Source organism: Cibotium barometz, chromosome 19, assembly GCF_041138505.1.
Source record: "Cibotium barometz isolate CiBa-2024 chromosome 19, ASM4113850v1, whole genome shotgun sequence".
NCBI lineage: Eukaryota > Viridiplantae > Streptophyta > Polypodiopsida > Cyatheales > Cibotiaceae > Cibotium > Cibotium barometz.
Window position 1 is genome coordinate 8329731 of NC_141064.1, and position 14404 is coordinate 8344134.

At 47.4% G+C, this 14404-nt stretch overlaps 1 protein-coding gene across 9 annotated transcripts in view; it reads left to right on the forward strand.

The window, feature by feature from the left end:
* LOC147628185 (ABSCISIC ACID-INSENSITIVE 5-like protein 5) overlaps positions 1-14404 on the forward strand; it is a 72212-nt gene that overhangs the window by 36340 nt on the left and 21468 nt on the right. For all 9 annotated transcript variants that reach the window (XR_015268062.1, XR_015268060.1, XR_015268061.1 and 6 more), the window contains one exon: positions 7632-7658. Coding sequence is in view for 4 of the 9 variants with exons in the window: in XM_086813232.1 (XP_086669358.1) it covers positions 7632-7658 (27 nt within the window). In the remaining 5 variants the exon portion in view is untranslated. The remainder of the gene's footprint in view (positions 1-7631; positions 7659-14404) is intronic.

Below are 14404 nucleotides of genomic sequence, written 5' to 3' on the forward strand. Positions count from 1 at the left end.
GTGGTGCCATCCAAACCTGACCAAAGAAAATTGCGGATCAATCTCCGCAATTGACCAATGCATGCACGAGAGAAGCACCAACAAGAGGCAATAAACCAAGCCGAGGCAAGCAATACCTGATTAGCCACCAAAGCTCTAGAGGCTAAATCTACTCTCTTGGAGCTCCAATGAAGAAGCTTCTTCCGGATACTCATGAGTACTGGAGCAAACTGCTCTGCAAGAGAAGTATCAACCGCAACCTAGCCTCCCAAATATCTACCAGTGCATCCTCTACTGATCCAAGTAAACCCAAGCTCTGCACCCCAAGCAACTATGAGTCCCTAATCCAAAAACCAACAGATTTGTGCCAATTAATGAGTGCCCCTACTGCCAAACAAAACTCTTCCAGTGCTACTCGGAAGGAACATAAGCATATGTGTGAGGCCTCCAAGAACATGGCTGTGTCATGAGCTAACTCAGAGTCAACCAGCTCCTCTTGACTATGAAGAGGCAACCTCAATCCAAAAATACCAGCAGTGGAGCAGAGGAAGATGCTCATGGCCTCTGCAACTATGATATATAATAATGGGGCTAAAGGGCAACCCTGCCGTATTGAGCAAGAAATCTAAAACGGCTCTTCTCTATCACCGCAAGACACTAGTGTGGGCATCATGATACATGCATGAAACTCCCTTGATCCATCTCTGAGAGAAACCCATATGGCTAAGAGTACCTCAAGGAAGTCCCAATCCACTCTATCATAGGCCTTCTCAAAATCCAAGAGCAAAATGTCTAAGGGCTGATTACTTGCTTTGGCCCATTCCACGGCCTCCCAAAACGAGAAAATGTTATCAAAGATGCTCCTTCCGTGTCATAATCAATTCTGAGTATCATGAATGACATCCTGCAAAATTGGTTGCAATCTAATGCTCATTGCCTTAGCAAGAATCTTATATGCAGTCCCAAGTAAGGTGATAGGTCTCCATTGGCCAATCAATGTCTTATTCCCACTCGTAGGGATAAGATAGATAAGCCCCTCAGTGAGAGAAGAAGGCATAGAACCTGTGTCCCACCTCTCTTGGAGAGCCGATGTGGTCTCAGCCCCAATCTCATCCCAAAAAATAATGAGAAAAGCAGGGGAGAGGCCATCCTCCCCTGGACACTTACCATGAGGTAAGGCATGAAGAGCATGACTGAACTCCTGCATAGAAAAAGGGGCATCTAGAATGGCACACATCTCCTCAGTAATCAAATGTGGCAATGCATTCCAAACCTTACTCTGTGCCTTGTGTCTCAAGTTAGAGTGAGACTCAACACTAATAAGCTGGCGATAGAAACCAGTGGCAATCTGTCTAACCATAAGAGGATTTGAATGAAGAGTGCCATGTGAATCCTACAACAACTGCTTGACACTATCTCTAGCATGAGATGGGCCGTGAGTAGCAAAGAAATGTTTGTTGCATCTACCACCCATCTGGGTCCAAAGGATTCTTGGGCATGGTAACGGTACTCCACACGCTGCTCAAGAGAGGTGATGAAGCTCTACCCTAATCCTAGGTTTGCACATTCCCCTGGCCCTAATCCTTGGCTCGTCGGGATGTAACGGGTCTTTAGTAGGCGCTTAATATCTCTCTCTCTCTCTCTCTCTCTCGGAGCCCTAGAGAGCCAATGTGCACACATCCAGTTTCATGAGCCTCAGTCGAAGCTTTGGTTATTTGACACGTTGGTTACACCTGCGCTTTTGTACGACGCTCCCATCTAGGGGCCGAGTCTCTATCACAGTCGGAGGAGTGAATTTACAACAGAACAACCAACCTCGAGTGGAGGGGAGTTTTATGATGGGTGGGAGCAGATAGAGAGACCACTAGTGATTGATATCCCGCATGATCAGGAGTAAATCATCAATAACCACATGAGATAGTCCGGGCAGAGATGGGAGCCCCACCGATCGTAGCCGAGGCCCTCTTCCAGATGGTCACTTTCATACATAGGCTATGGAGCCTCTCTAGGCACAGATACTCTATACGACGTTGGTTACACCTGCGCTTTTGTACGACGCTCCCATCTAGGGGCCGAGTCTCTATCACAGTCGGAGGAGTGAATTTACAACAGAACAACCAACCTCGAGTGGAGGGGAGTTTTATGATGGGTGGGAGCAGATAGAGAGACCACTAGTGATTGATATCCCGCATGATCAGGAGTAAATCATCAATAACCACATGAGATAGTCCGGGCAGAGATGGGAGCCCCACCGATCGTAGCCGAGGCCCTCTTCCAGATGGTCACTTTCATACATAGGCTATGGAGCCTCTCTAGGCACAGATACTCTATACTCACGCTAGAGTTGTCCAGATAGCTCGCATCACAGGGCGACACGGAGTGTTGGTATGCCCAGACTATCACATGGTTACAACTACATGGCATGCATATGGGACGCCTTCCACCTTTACAGTATAGCCTGGACTCCCCCTCCCTGGAGTTGAGCCGGAGTGAGCTCAACAAGATCATCAGGATGGATATCATTCAGCTACATAGCACGCACATGGATCACACCGGTCGAGCCATTAGGGACGAAGATGGCTTTCTACCGAGAGCATCTTCTCCACTTATCCCTTGGTGGTTTTGTTGTCCGCCCGAGGTACATGGACATTCACCTCTCTCATGGAGTCTGATGTGCTATTGGCCAGATCCGCACGTCTTCACATCAATTGAGGATAGAGACCGGTCAATATGGAGCCGTCTCCCTTGCCCCTGAGGATCGGATTTGCCAACTTTGTCAGCTGAAGCCAGAGACTAAGCAGCACTACATATGTCAGTGCCCAGTGTACTACGAGATCGGGGGGCGCTTTCATTGCCTCTTCCGAGATGGATTTGGGCCATTGTCCAGAGTGATGGACTACTCAGACCAGTGTTGCCTTGGGCTTTTTCTCCTCGAGCTACGTAGACACCAAGACCACATCCTATGCTCTAGACAGGGGGGACATGTCCGAGAGACAGGCCAGCGCACCCTTACCGACTTCTTCAAAGCAGCAGCAACCCTGCACACCGTTGACCATGAGTCGACTGGGCCCACACAACCACCTCGAGGAGTCACCCTAGACAGAGCTGGAGAGCTATGTAGAGCACGGCGTCCATGACCCGTTGGGCCACGACCCAGCCGAGACATTATTAGAGGATACAGGCGATATCGGCACGACGTCGTGCAGCACGACCTCGGCGCTTCAGCCTGTCTATGCTGGATCGACCTATGCGAGACATTATGGGATGAGTCTATCTCAGTTGCTTCCCATAGCCTACCATTTTTCTAGTTCCACACTTTGCCTTTTTCTGGCAATTGTATCAGGCCACTAGTTCCTCTTCGGCCACATGTTATAGCTAGTTGTTTTTCAGTTTATTATACTTTTCATTTTCTACTTGGGACATTTAGTTTCCTTGAGTTTTCAGATGTATTGATACTTTTGTCTCATAGGCCACTTTGGCCTCTCGTAGACGTTAATATATCTTTCTTTCTTCTCTCTCTCTCTCAGGGCACTAGCAGAGGGTTTGCCTGCGGAGTGGACGATGCACACCATTGTGCCGATTCACAAAACAGGGGATATGCTCGATCCGAGCAACTACAGGACGGTTATGGTTGGCCACGTACTGGCCAAACTCTATGGTGCAGTGCTGGAGCAAGAGCTTAGCTTATATGCTGAGCGAGCAGGTTTACGCTCATCAGGGCAGGCAGGCTTCAAGAGAGCTTTCTCTACCACTGACCATGTATTCACTTTGAGATGTATGATTGATCAGGCCAGAGTGAGGAAGAGAAAGCTCTATTGCTGCTTTGTGGATTTCCGCAAGGCATTTGACACAGTACCACGAGAGAGGCTCTTTCAGCGCCTGCAGTCTCTTAGTATACCAGCAGATATGACATGGGGCATCTATGCATTATATGAGCAGGTTTTTGGGCGAGTCAGATGTCCAGGAGGTATGTCCGAGACTATTGCTAGCACCATTGGTGTGAAGCAAGGATGCCCACTTTCTCCCACGCTATTTGGGTTATACATTGATGAGGTGGCTGACTTCATTACACGAGGAGGCGGAGATGGAGTTGATTTAGCAGGTACCTCAGTACATATTATGCTCTATGCTGATGATATTGTATTAGTGTCTGAGTCTCCAGGTGGTCTACAGCATCGAGACAGGGCAGGAGTCAGCTGACATTCACTCTCGCAAGATGCCAGGTGGAGGTGGTGACATCATACGTGTACCTAGGGGTTACCTTCTCTGCAGCAGCCACACGCTTCACCATGGGTTCAGCAGCCAGAGCTAGATTGACACGGGGATATGCAGCAGTGGCTATGCTAGAGAGACAGTGCCACTAAGCGCATTTTCAGGAGCCCCGGACGAAGGGGTGGCTATTTGACACATTAGTCACACCGGCATTGATGTATGGAGCAGCGGTATGGGCGCCAGGCCTTGCTACCCATTGGTGGACACAGATAGAGAGACCACAGGCCCTCATGATGGCACGCATGATACGCAGCAAACCGTCAGTACCTCATGACATTATCCGAGCAGAGTTTGCTGCGCCTCCTATGATGGTAGAGGCCATATTTCAGACTATATGCCTGCTAGACAGATTCAGAGAGATGCCACAGGACAGATTGTCATACAGAGCTTTTGAGGCATCTAGACAGCTGGCTGAGGTAGGAGACAGAGGATCATGGTATGCACAGGTCACACATTGGTTCTCACAGCATGGCCTAGACATGGATCATCTACCACCATTCCAGTATGACAGGGATGCACCACATATCCGTCTCTCTCATAGTGAGAGGAACAGAGTATTGAGACAGGATCTATGGCAGCTCTATACACGAGAGACATGGATATCGCCTACACAGCCTCTTCCACCGAAGATGCTATACTACAGAGATCACTTCATGAGTATCACTGATGATGGATTTATAGAGAGGCCTAGATACATGGAGGGCTTTTTACCACACGGCTCCCGAGTGGCTATTGGTCAGCTCAGAGTTTCATCACACCGATTGGAGATTGAGACTGGCAGAGCAGCACGGATCCCCCGAGAGGAGAGGGTATGCAGATTGTGCAGAGAGGAGGTGGAGAGTGAGGAGCATTATGTATGCAGATGTAGAGCATATACAGCCATCAGAGAGCGATATCCCATTTTATTCAGAGAGCCACATTCCCTACGCCAGATCTTTGAGGCAGCAGACCAGCGCATACTGGGGAGATACATTCTAGACATACAGCGCCACAGAGAGACATTATTACAGGCTCAGACAGCTCCAGAGGGGGGGCGACAGACAAAGATTACTACATTTTTTCAGAGATCCATCCCCCTCCCAGCCCCTACATGGCAGGGAATTACTCTCCAGAGAGCAGAGACACTTAGAGCCCGCAGGAGACAGAGGACACCTGGCTTTCGGACACCACGCCTATACCAGAGAGAGATGACAGAGATCAGAGCTCAGTTTCACAGAGAGGGTGCGGAGCGACTGGCTCGCTTCAGAGCACACCCGGGAGCTGTGGACACCCCCTTCACTGATGTATACCATTTTATACCCCCAGTATGGTACAGGATGGAGCTAGCTAGGTTGCATATCATGATTGTATACTCCATGCATATAGCTTTGCATTCTCCTAGTAGTAGAGCTCCATCCCCTGCACACCCAGATTCAGCTTTTTTTGTTCAGTACTTTTTCATTTTGTTGGGATGATAGAGGATACCCCATCATAGTTGCAAAAAAACGCGTTTCAAACTTTAGGCTACTCGTTTGAAATGTGCAAACGTTTCAAACGTTTGAAACGCGTTTTTTTGCTGGGCCAGTTTTTTTTTATGATAGAAAACGTACGATGCAGTATCTCCTGGCATTTCAGTTTTGAAAGTGACGCTTGAAAGAGACGTTTCCAGCCTTTGAAGTCTTCCAGGTTTGCTTGCACCCCTACCTACGCACCAGTCCTTCTCCCCCGGCCCCTACGCACCGTAGGTAACAGGTTTGTACTAACCCTAAATCCTGATTTTTTCTGATTTTGGACCAAATTTCAGATTTGAAATTTGGGCATTTTTTGCCAGGTTGCCTACATTGGTGCATGCACACCTTGCCTACGCACCAAGCCTACTCCTCCGGCCCCTACGCACCCTGCTTCTCAGGTTTTTAATAACCCTAAATGCTGATTTTTTCTGATTTTGGACCAAATTTCAGATTTGAAATTTGGGCATTTCTTGCCAGGTTGCCCAAATTTCTTCATTCATTCATCATGCCTCGGGCTAAGGATGCCATGTGGAACCACGTAACTCCTGTGAGCAGATATGGGGGTTCAGGCACAGAAAGGTGGAAATGCAATTTTTGTGCCAAAGTGTCAGGTGGGTCTATTATTAGGGTAAAGGCCCATTTTACAGGAGTAAGAGGGGAAGGCATTGGCCCTTGCAGTCAAGTACCAAGAGAGGTTGTAGCGTCTCTTCAGCAATGGAAGAGAGAACATGAAGCAGCAAAGGGAATTCAGCCTATTGATGATGATGTACAGGATACAGATTCTGTAGGTGATGTGTCCAAAAGAGCTAGGACAGAGGATGATTTGCAGAGTCAAGCAGGTGGGTCTAGCTCCATTCCTGTAGCCCACAGATCTTCATTGCCCACCGTGCCTTCTTGACTCTTGACACTTGAGTCTAGAGTTGAGAGTCCAGACTCCAGACATTGGAGACCATTTGTTTTTTCAGAGTTTTTGTATTTGGTCTTTCGGTACAGACATCTGTATTTCAGATTTCAGATTTATCATTTGACACTATTCACTAGTGCTTAGTATGTTGCTTAGTATGTTGTAAGTTGTAACTTGTAACTTCAAACTGGTTATGCTATTAATAATTATATGGGTTTTTGCCATCTATGATCTAATTCCTGATTCCTGAAGACTGCCATGTATCATGTATGATGTATCATGATTCATGTTACATGTATGATCATTGTATGATGTAAATTGTAATCATGTATGATGTATTAAGAATCAGGATTCAGTATGGAATTTGAATCATGGATTCATCATTCATGATGTATCATGATTCATGTATATGAAAGTTGAATGTAGATTTTAGCATTAAACTGTACCAAACATAAATTTATGGACACCCCCCTAAAAAAAACCTGGAAAAAACACCTGAAAAAAAATTTGAAAAAAACTTTTAAAAAACTTTTGGAAATTTGTTTGAAACGTTTTTGAAACGTTTCAAACACGTTTCAAAAACGCGTTTCAAAAAACGTGTGGCAACTATGTACCCCATACAGGTACTCCGATTTGTCTCATAGGCCGAGTTCGGTCTTTTGGAAGACGTTAATAAAATCTTTCTTTCTTTCTTTCTTTCTCTCTCTCTCTCTCACACACACACACACACCCTTTCCCCTTTCCTCTCTTGTTCTCAGGGGCGATATTTTTAATAGTTTCTGAAGCGTAAAGCAATTCCTTACATGGTAAACTGCTTTTTTTGTGAATTTATGTCTGAACATCTTCTTCCAATGCCTTTTTGCTTTGTATATCTGTGCAAGAAGTGTTTTATTGCTTATACATGTTGAAACCCATTGCTATGATAGATATCATGATTCATGCTGCAAGTGCTTGGAGCTCATTGACTTTTTTGTTCTTTGCAACAGGAGAAGGCAGAAAAAGAAATGAAAAAGGTAAAATTTTATTGCATGTAAAATTTTGCAAAATCCCAAATCTCATTTCTTTTTTTATCTTTCATAGTTACAATAGTTCTCGCTGCTCAGTAAAGTTGTGATATTTTAAATAGACTTTTAGCCACTCAATAAAGCTAGGGCTTTTCAGGGAAAATTGCATATGCTAAGCCATTGTCACATGATTGATTTAGATGAGAGATACTCAGCTGTAAAACAGAAAGGGAGTTAAAATGCCATTTCATTTGAACTGGTGCGAAAGTGCAATTTTGCATGCATTATGAAAAGCGTGAAGTAGCATGTATGTTTTAGACTACCTGTGGTAATAGATGTTCCATGATGGGTGTTTGTGTACATAGCTTTTTTTTTTGGAATATGTAGGTATACATAAAGAAAGGGCCACATTACATATTAGCTGCTTCGAGTCATCTCATAGAGCAGTTCCATATATTTACATGACAGTTCCTCTTGCACTTGGGTTTGACCTGCTGCATTCCCTCTCCAGTATACAACAACTGATTCCTAGATCACCATATTTCTTAAAGAACAGTGTACCTAAGCATACCGAGTCTTATGTTATTCTCCTCAGCTGGATCAGCAGACTTCCCAAAAAGCCAATAGGACCAAGTGATTGTGATATCCAGAATAGATTTAGCCTTTCTTCTCAATTGGCTCCACGATGTTGGAGGCAATTTGAGCATGAAATGGCTGGACGGTGTGTTGGATTATCCCATATGCGGAAACATGGAAGTCGAAGAGCCATATATAGGCTAGAGTTGCACCTTGTCATAGTCATCTACCCCGGCCAGTATTTTTTGGGGGGCAGCACACCAGGAGATGGGAGCCCAGTGGAGGGTTTGCTGCAGTGCGGGGTGGTGGTGGTTGTGCTCGTGGTGGTAACCTGCTGGTGGTGTGTTGCCTGGTTGTCCTGATGGCCTAGGTTGTGCTTGGACGTGGTGGTTCACACTGTGACTTCTCACATGGTATCAAAGCTCGGGCTTGTGGTCTTGGGCAGCCCTCACTCCTGTCTTCGGGTGATCGTGTTGGAGGCAATTCGAGCATGAAATGGTTGGAAGGTGTGTTGGATTATCCCATATGTGTAAACATGGGAAGTCGAAGAGCTGTATATAGGCTAGACTTGCACCTTGCCATAGTCATCTCCTCCAGCCGGTAAACACACTGGGAGTTGGGAGTGCAGTGGAGGGTTTTCTGCATTGCCCAAAAAAGGAGGGGGGGGGGGGTTGTGCTTGTGGTGGTGGCTTCCTGGTGGTGCGTTGCTTGGTCGTCCTGATGGCCTGGGTTGTGCTTGGACATGACACCTGCTGTGACTTCTCACACACAAAACCCTTGAAGCAGGGAAGCACCAGGCCAAGGAGGTGATAGCTCAAGTGGTAAAGGTGTTTTTCAAGGACCAGGAGGTCCTGGGTTCAAAACCCCACAAGGTGCTTCCTTGGTGGCATCGCCTACATGTGGATGAAAAAGCGCGTGCGGGCGGTGAAAAACAATAACTACAGGAGGATCTTGGGCCTAAGGCAAGTCGGGGGGGGGGGGGGGGGGGGGGGGGGGGAAAGGGAAGGGCAGCACTAGAAATCATATCAGGAGTCTTCTTTGGCTGTCCTGCATCTGGAACATTTCCTAGATGAGATACTCCTTTGTTGTAGCTTATGCTGAATTGGTAGGGCACCCATCATTACCTTCCACGGAAAAGTTTTGGCTTTTAAAGATAGAGGCATCTCCCAGAGGTTTTTCCATCTTTTCTGCACCAAGTATCAGTATCCCATCTGAGCTTCCACTCTCTGTTTATATGCCTAATATCCAGATCAGTTTTGATCAAGGTACTGCACAGAGCTTTAGTTTAACGTCTCAGCAATGGTATACCTCCCATCCAAGACCAATCCTTAGCTGATGTCAGATTATTTACAGCTGTTGAAACATGGAGCTGCTGGAATTTCTCCAGGATAAGACCTACAAATTCTCTATCTGATCTAGATAACCCAAACATCACTGCCATTTGTACTCATCTCTCCATCCAAGCAGAGGACCATCCCAAAGCTCCCTTAGGTGGGTCAACCCTTTATTATTTAACCTTCTAGCACATTTGAGATCCAGGTTAACAAGAGGGGGATTGAACACATGAGACCATCGGATGTGATTAACCAGTAGGAAATTATGAGTGACCGTGGTTGACCCATTGCATTCCAAGTTTCCCAGTACAGATTTCCAACTACTAGGCAGGAAGGTAATAAAAGGGGCAGCTTTACATTTCAAGGTGCAAAAGAAAACAACTTGTCAGCCCAAGTGAGGCCTTCCATTTTCCATGACCTATTACAGAAGATTTACAAATTACTTCTTTAATCATCACTACCCAGCCTTCTTCTTTCTTCTTGTTGAATGCATCTAGCAAGCATTGTAGTTACTCTTGTTCCAGAGTGAGTCTGCAAATGAATTATCTCCAATCCTTCCAAACCCTTTGGAAGACAGACTCTCCCACACAATTCTATGACATGTCTTCTGTTTTACATTATTACTCCATAAAAACTGCTTTATAGATGCGAGCAGTTTGAGCCAATGAAATTTTTTGAAGGTCTAGAAGACGACAAAAGAAGTGCAGATAAGCTAGCAAAATGGTATTAATCACAGCGACCCTTACATGAAAAGGTAAAAGGACAGTGTTCCACTTACTAATTTTGAAGCTAATTTTCTGAAGTGGCCATTCCATCAGCTGCTTGTTGGAAAACCCCCCTACTACATGACATCCCAAGTGTCTGAAGATGTTTCCCTTGTTGATCACTTGACAGCCCCATCTGTGTAGATCAAATGCTTCATCCTCAGTTAGGCTAATTGTTCTGGATTTGGCAATGTTGCATCTAGACCCAGAGGCATCTGAAAACCATTGAATCATGGTTAGGGCTCTCCTGACAACCTCATTGTCAGCTTGAAGAAACGACATAGAGTCAGCAGGAAAGCATTGGATTATTTTTTTGCGACCAAATCTTCCAGAAAGCAGTTTTAGGGTTCCTGCCCAGTCCGTACAGCTGTTCATACATGTCCGTACAGCACGCATGTGAAATTTGGGTTAGGTTTGGTCATACAGCATCATGTTCAGCCCATCTCTGCTAGCTCCTCTGCCTCTGAGACCGCCACTGCTCCACATTTCCGCCTTCACCAGTCAGGTGGCTCAGCCCACTTCTGTAGCAGCATACATTCGCCAGCTAGGTGGCGTCGACATCTTGTTTTGGTGTCTTCAAATGTAGCCATAAGGTCAGAGAAGGGGCGCTTTCACATGCATCCACCTAGGAGAAGAGGAAGGGTTTACTAGTAGTCGAGATCAGCATGTTGTTCACACAGAGGTAAACACAATTTTGGGCCTTTTTGCATATATCAGTTTCTTGGGAAAATCAAAGGCAAATCTCGTGTGAATTTTGGGGATTCTTGTTTGCAAGGGGAAATTAGTGAAGTGGGAGCAGCCTAGGCACTCTTGTTCTTGGTGCTGTTCCGAAATGTGTGCTAGTAAAGCACACATTTCGGAACAGCCAGGTTCTCATCTTCCGGAGAAGAAAAGTACAGTTAAGACCTTGGTGCATTTCGGTCATGACATCTTAAATCAAGTATATTCTCAGTGCAGTTAGCACATTCCCAGTGTACCTTACACATTCCTGGTGTTGTTAACACATTCTAGGTCTTATGGCATCTACTTCCATTTTTTTCTTACGTGCATTAAAGGTGTTTTGAAGCTCTCATCACAGGGGGGATCTTCCTATACACACTGATGTAGCATTCAAGGCAGTAGGTGTCCATAAGAACCAGTTCCTACCATCATACCATTGGCCACCTACAGAGAATACGTTCTGGTATCTTTTGGTTACAGGTTCTTGTGGTAGGAGAGCAACACATGGGTCCTCGCCAGCGCACCCCCCGCCGATCCCCCCCCCTCCCACATCCCTCATTGCCCCGCCTGCGCCCCTCTGTCCCGCCCATGCCCTCCCCCCTGCAGAGCCCCATCTCTCCCCCTCGCTGTTCGCTTGGCCTGCGCCCACACCCCCCCCCCCCACCCCCGCGCTGCCCACCCGCTCTCTCGCTGCTCCCCTGCCTGCGCCCAGCTCTTTTTTGTTTTTTTGTTTTTGGAAAAAGATCCTTATATTAGTTACTGGAAAAACAGCCACGAAGGGCTAAAAACAACCACGAAGGGCTAGATACAAACTCGCCTCATGTACAGGGCAGGGATCAAGTAATCAAAAGAGGGGAAAGAGACGCCTCTCCTCCGGCTGGCTCCTCTATGAGGAGAAGGTTATCTCATATTGGGGGAGGGGGGGGGGGGGGGGGGGGGGGAGGGGGAAAGAACTACCACAAAGGTGGTCTATAATGCCAAGTGGGGTCACCATTAGTGAGAAAAGGGCCAGACCGCGAGAGCCTCAAGAAGGCTTCCCACTGCTTCCGCATGCAGTCAGATCCACCTTGCAACTTCCCCCATTGACCGCGGAGGGTATGTATGATATCAAGCCAAATTCTCCTGATAGACTCTGCTGGCGGAGTGTGGGTACCCTCAATGGCTTCGTTGCATCAAGCTCGCCATATGTGCCGGGCTGCAACGCTGCTGCAAATCTCCCATCTCTAGCATGAGCCTGGTTGCCAGTGGTCTGTAGGTGGGGCTATGACTGGTAGTGCTGAAATGCGGTGGTGAGAGACGTGAAGGGCTAGCCCTCCTCCTTGTAAGCCCTGACCACCACAACCTCAGTGGCCCAAGCGATAGTGCCCCAAGTAACAATCTGGGTTGAGGCCTTGTCCATAGCATAGTCACAAGGGACGGGGGACGGGGACGGCCATAAGTAGGGAACGGGGACGAGGGAGGGAGCGGCACTCAAAAAATACTTTTTTTTAAAATTTTTCTACTCTACACTTATTCTACTTTGGAAGTACATCAAAATGAGCACAAATTTACACTAAAATGGTAAGCTTTTGAGTCATATTAATGGCACGTGAGGAGGATGCCTGGTTGAAGATGGCTTGACTTGTGAGCCTTGAGGAGAGAGAGAGAGAGAGAGAGAGGCTAGAGCCTAGAGGCTTGGAAGTTGGAAGACTCAAGACTCAAGAGGCTTGAGGGAGAGGTGAGAGAGAGAGAGAGAGAGAGAGAGAGTCTAGATAGTAGGGCGGCGGCCCGCGGGCCTTGTGTGAGAGGCTTGGAACTTGGAAGTTGGAAGCTAGAAGAAGCTTGAAAGCTTGAGAGTTGTGTGTGCTTGTAGCCTTGTAGAGGCTTGTTCTTATATAGATAGGCAAGAGAGAGAGGCAAGCCTCAAGGGCAAGAGAGAGAGAGAGAGAGAGGGCCAAGCCTCAAAGGCTCAAGGGCCAAGGCCCAAGGCCCAAGCAAGCGGCGACTGGAAACGGCTGGAAACGCGACTACAACGGCTACAAACGGCAGGCGCAACGGCAGAAAAACACGCAAACGGCTCCTTGCCGTCCCCTCACAGAGCCGTCCCCGTCCTTGAGGCGTCCCCATCGCCGTCCCCTGTGAGAAACGCCTCTTAGGGGACGTCCGTCCGTCCCCTGCCGTTCCCGTCGCCTGTCCATTCCGTTTCGGCGTCCCTCCGTTCCAAGCAGTCGTCCCTTCCGTCCCCTGTGACTATGGTCCATAATGAAGATGCAGAGAATAACCTGCTGAGCCTTCGGGCAATCCCAAAGGCAATGTCCCTAAGATTCCTGAGGGTGGCTGCACCTCGAGCAAGCTGCTGGCGGACCTCCAACTGCCAGCCAAGTGCCGACTGCCAAGCTCCTGTGTGCCATCAGCCAAAGAAAGAGGGTGATCTTTCTAGGCCGAAAACTATCCCAAAGCCTCTTCCAAAAATCTGAGAGAAAACGCTATGAGAGGCCCTCTTACTGCCATTGTGGGCGCCATCAATCTCTGGCATCTGGATCTTGCAGCCTAGCCATGCAGTATATGCAAAGAAGGGGGTATCCGGAGTCTCCTCCCAATAAGAGCCATTTGGTACTCTGCGTCCAAGGGGCCCCTAGACTTGGGGTGCTGGCTGAAATCCGGGCCAAGACGAAGTCCTTCCAAGACTCACCACTGGGAAGGAGCCCTCTAACAATCAGCTTGATCAACGGGGCACGGCTTTTAATAGCAGGGTCGATGATGCCTAGTCCCCCTCTACGTCATGGCTGAATGATCACTCTCCATGCTACCTTGGCCCTGGCAGGCCTTCCGTCACTGCCGGCCCATAAGAAGTTGCAGATCAACCGTTGTACTTGGCCAATACATCCTCAAGAGAAGACCTAGCACGAAGTGATGTACCACATGGTGGCAAGAAGAACCTGGTTCGCCACCAGGCACGATACCGTAGAGCTATGGAGGAGAGTCCAGAGGCTACACTAGGGCACAACAGATGTGAGGGTCCTCCTCGCCCCATGCCCCATGTATGATGTACTACACCCCACCATCTCAGTGGGTGGAATTAGTAGTATACCACCTATCATGATTGTACATCTATAGCATGCTAGACAGTGACTGCATAGTGAGCTGCATATGATTAGCTTTTCATTTCAATTTTTCTCCATGATACTCATGATATGGACTTGTTGTATATAGATTTGTCTCATAGGCCAATCTGGCCTTCCGTACACGTTAATATATCTTTTCTTTTCTTTCTTTCTTTCTACCTGCTAGGGAGAGACTCCAGTATAAAAGCTACTTCCGAATACTCAGAAGAAGAGGGGCGAGTCGCTACTCAGGAGAGATATCAATGCCCACTTGGCAT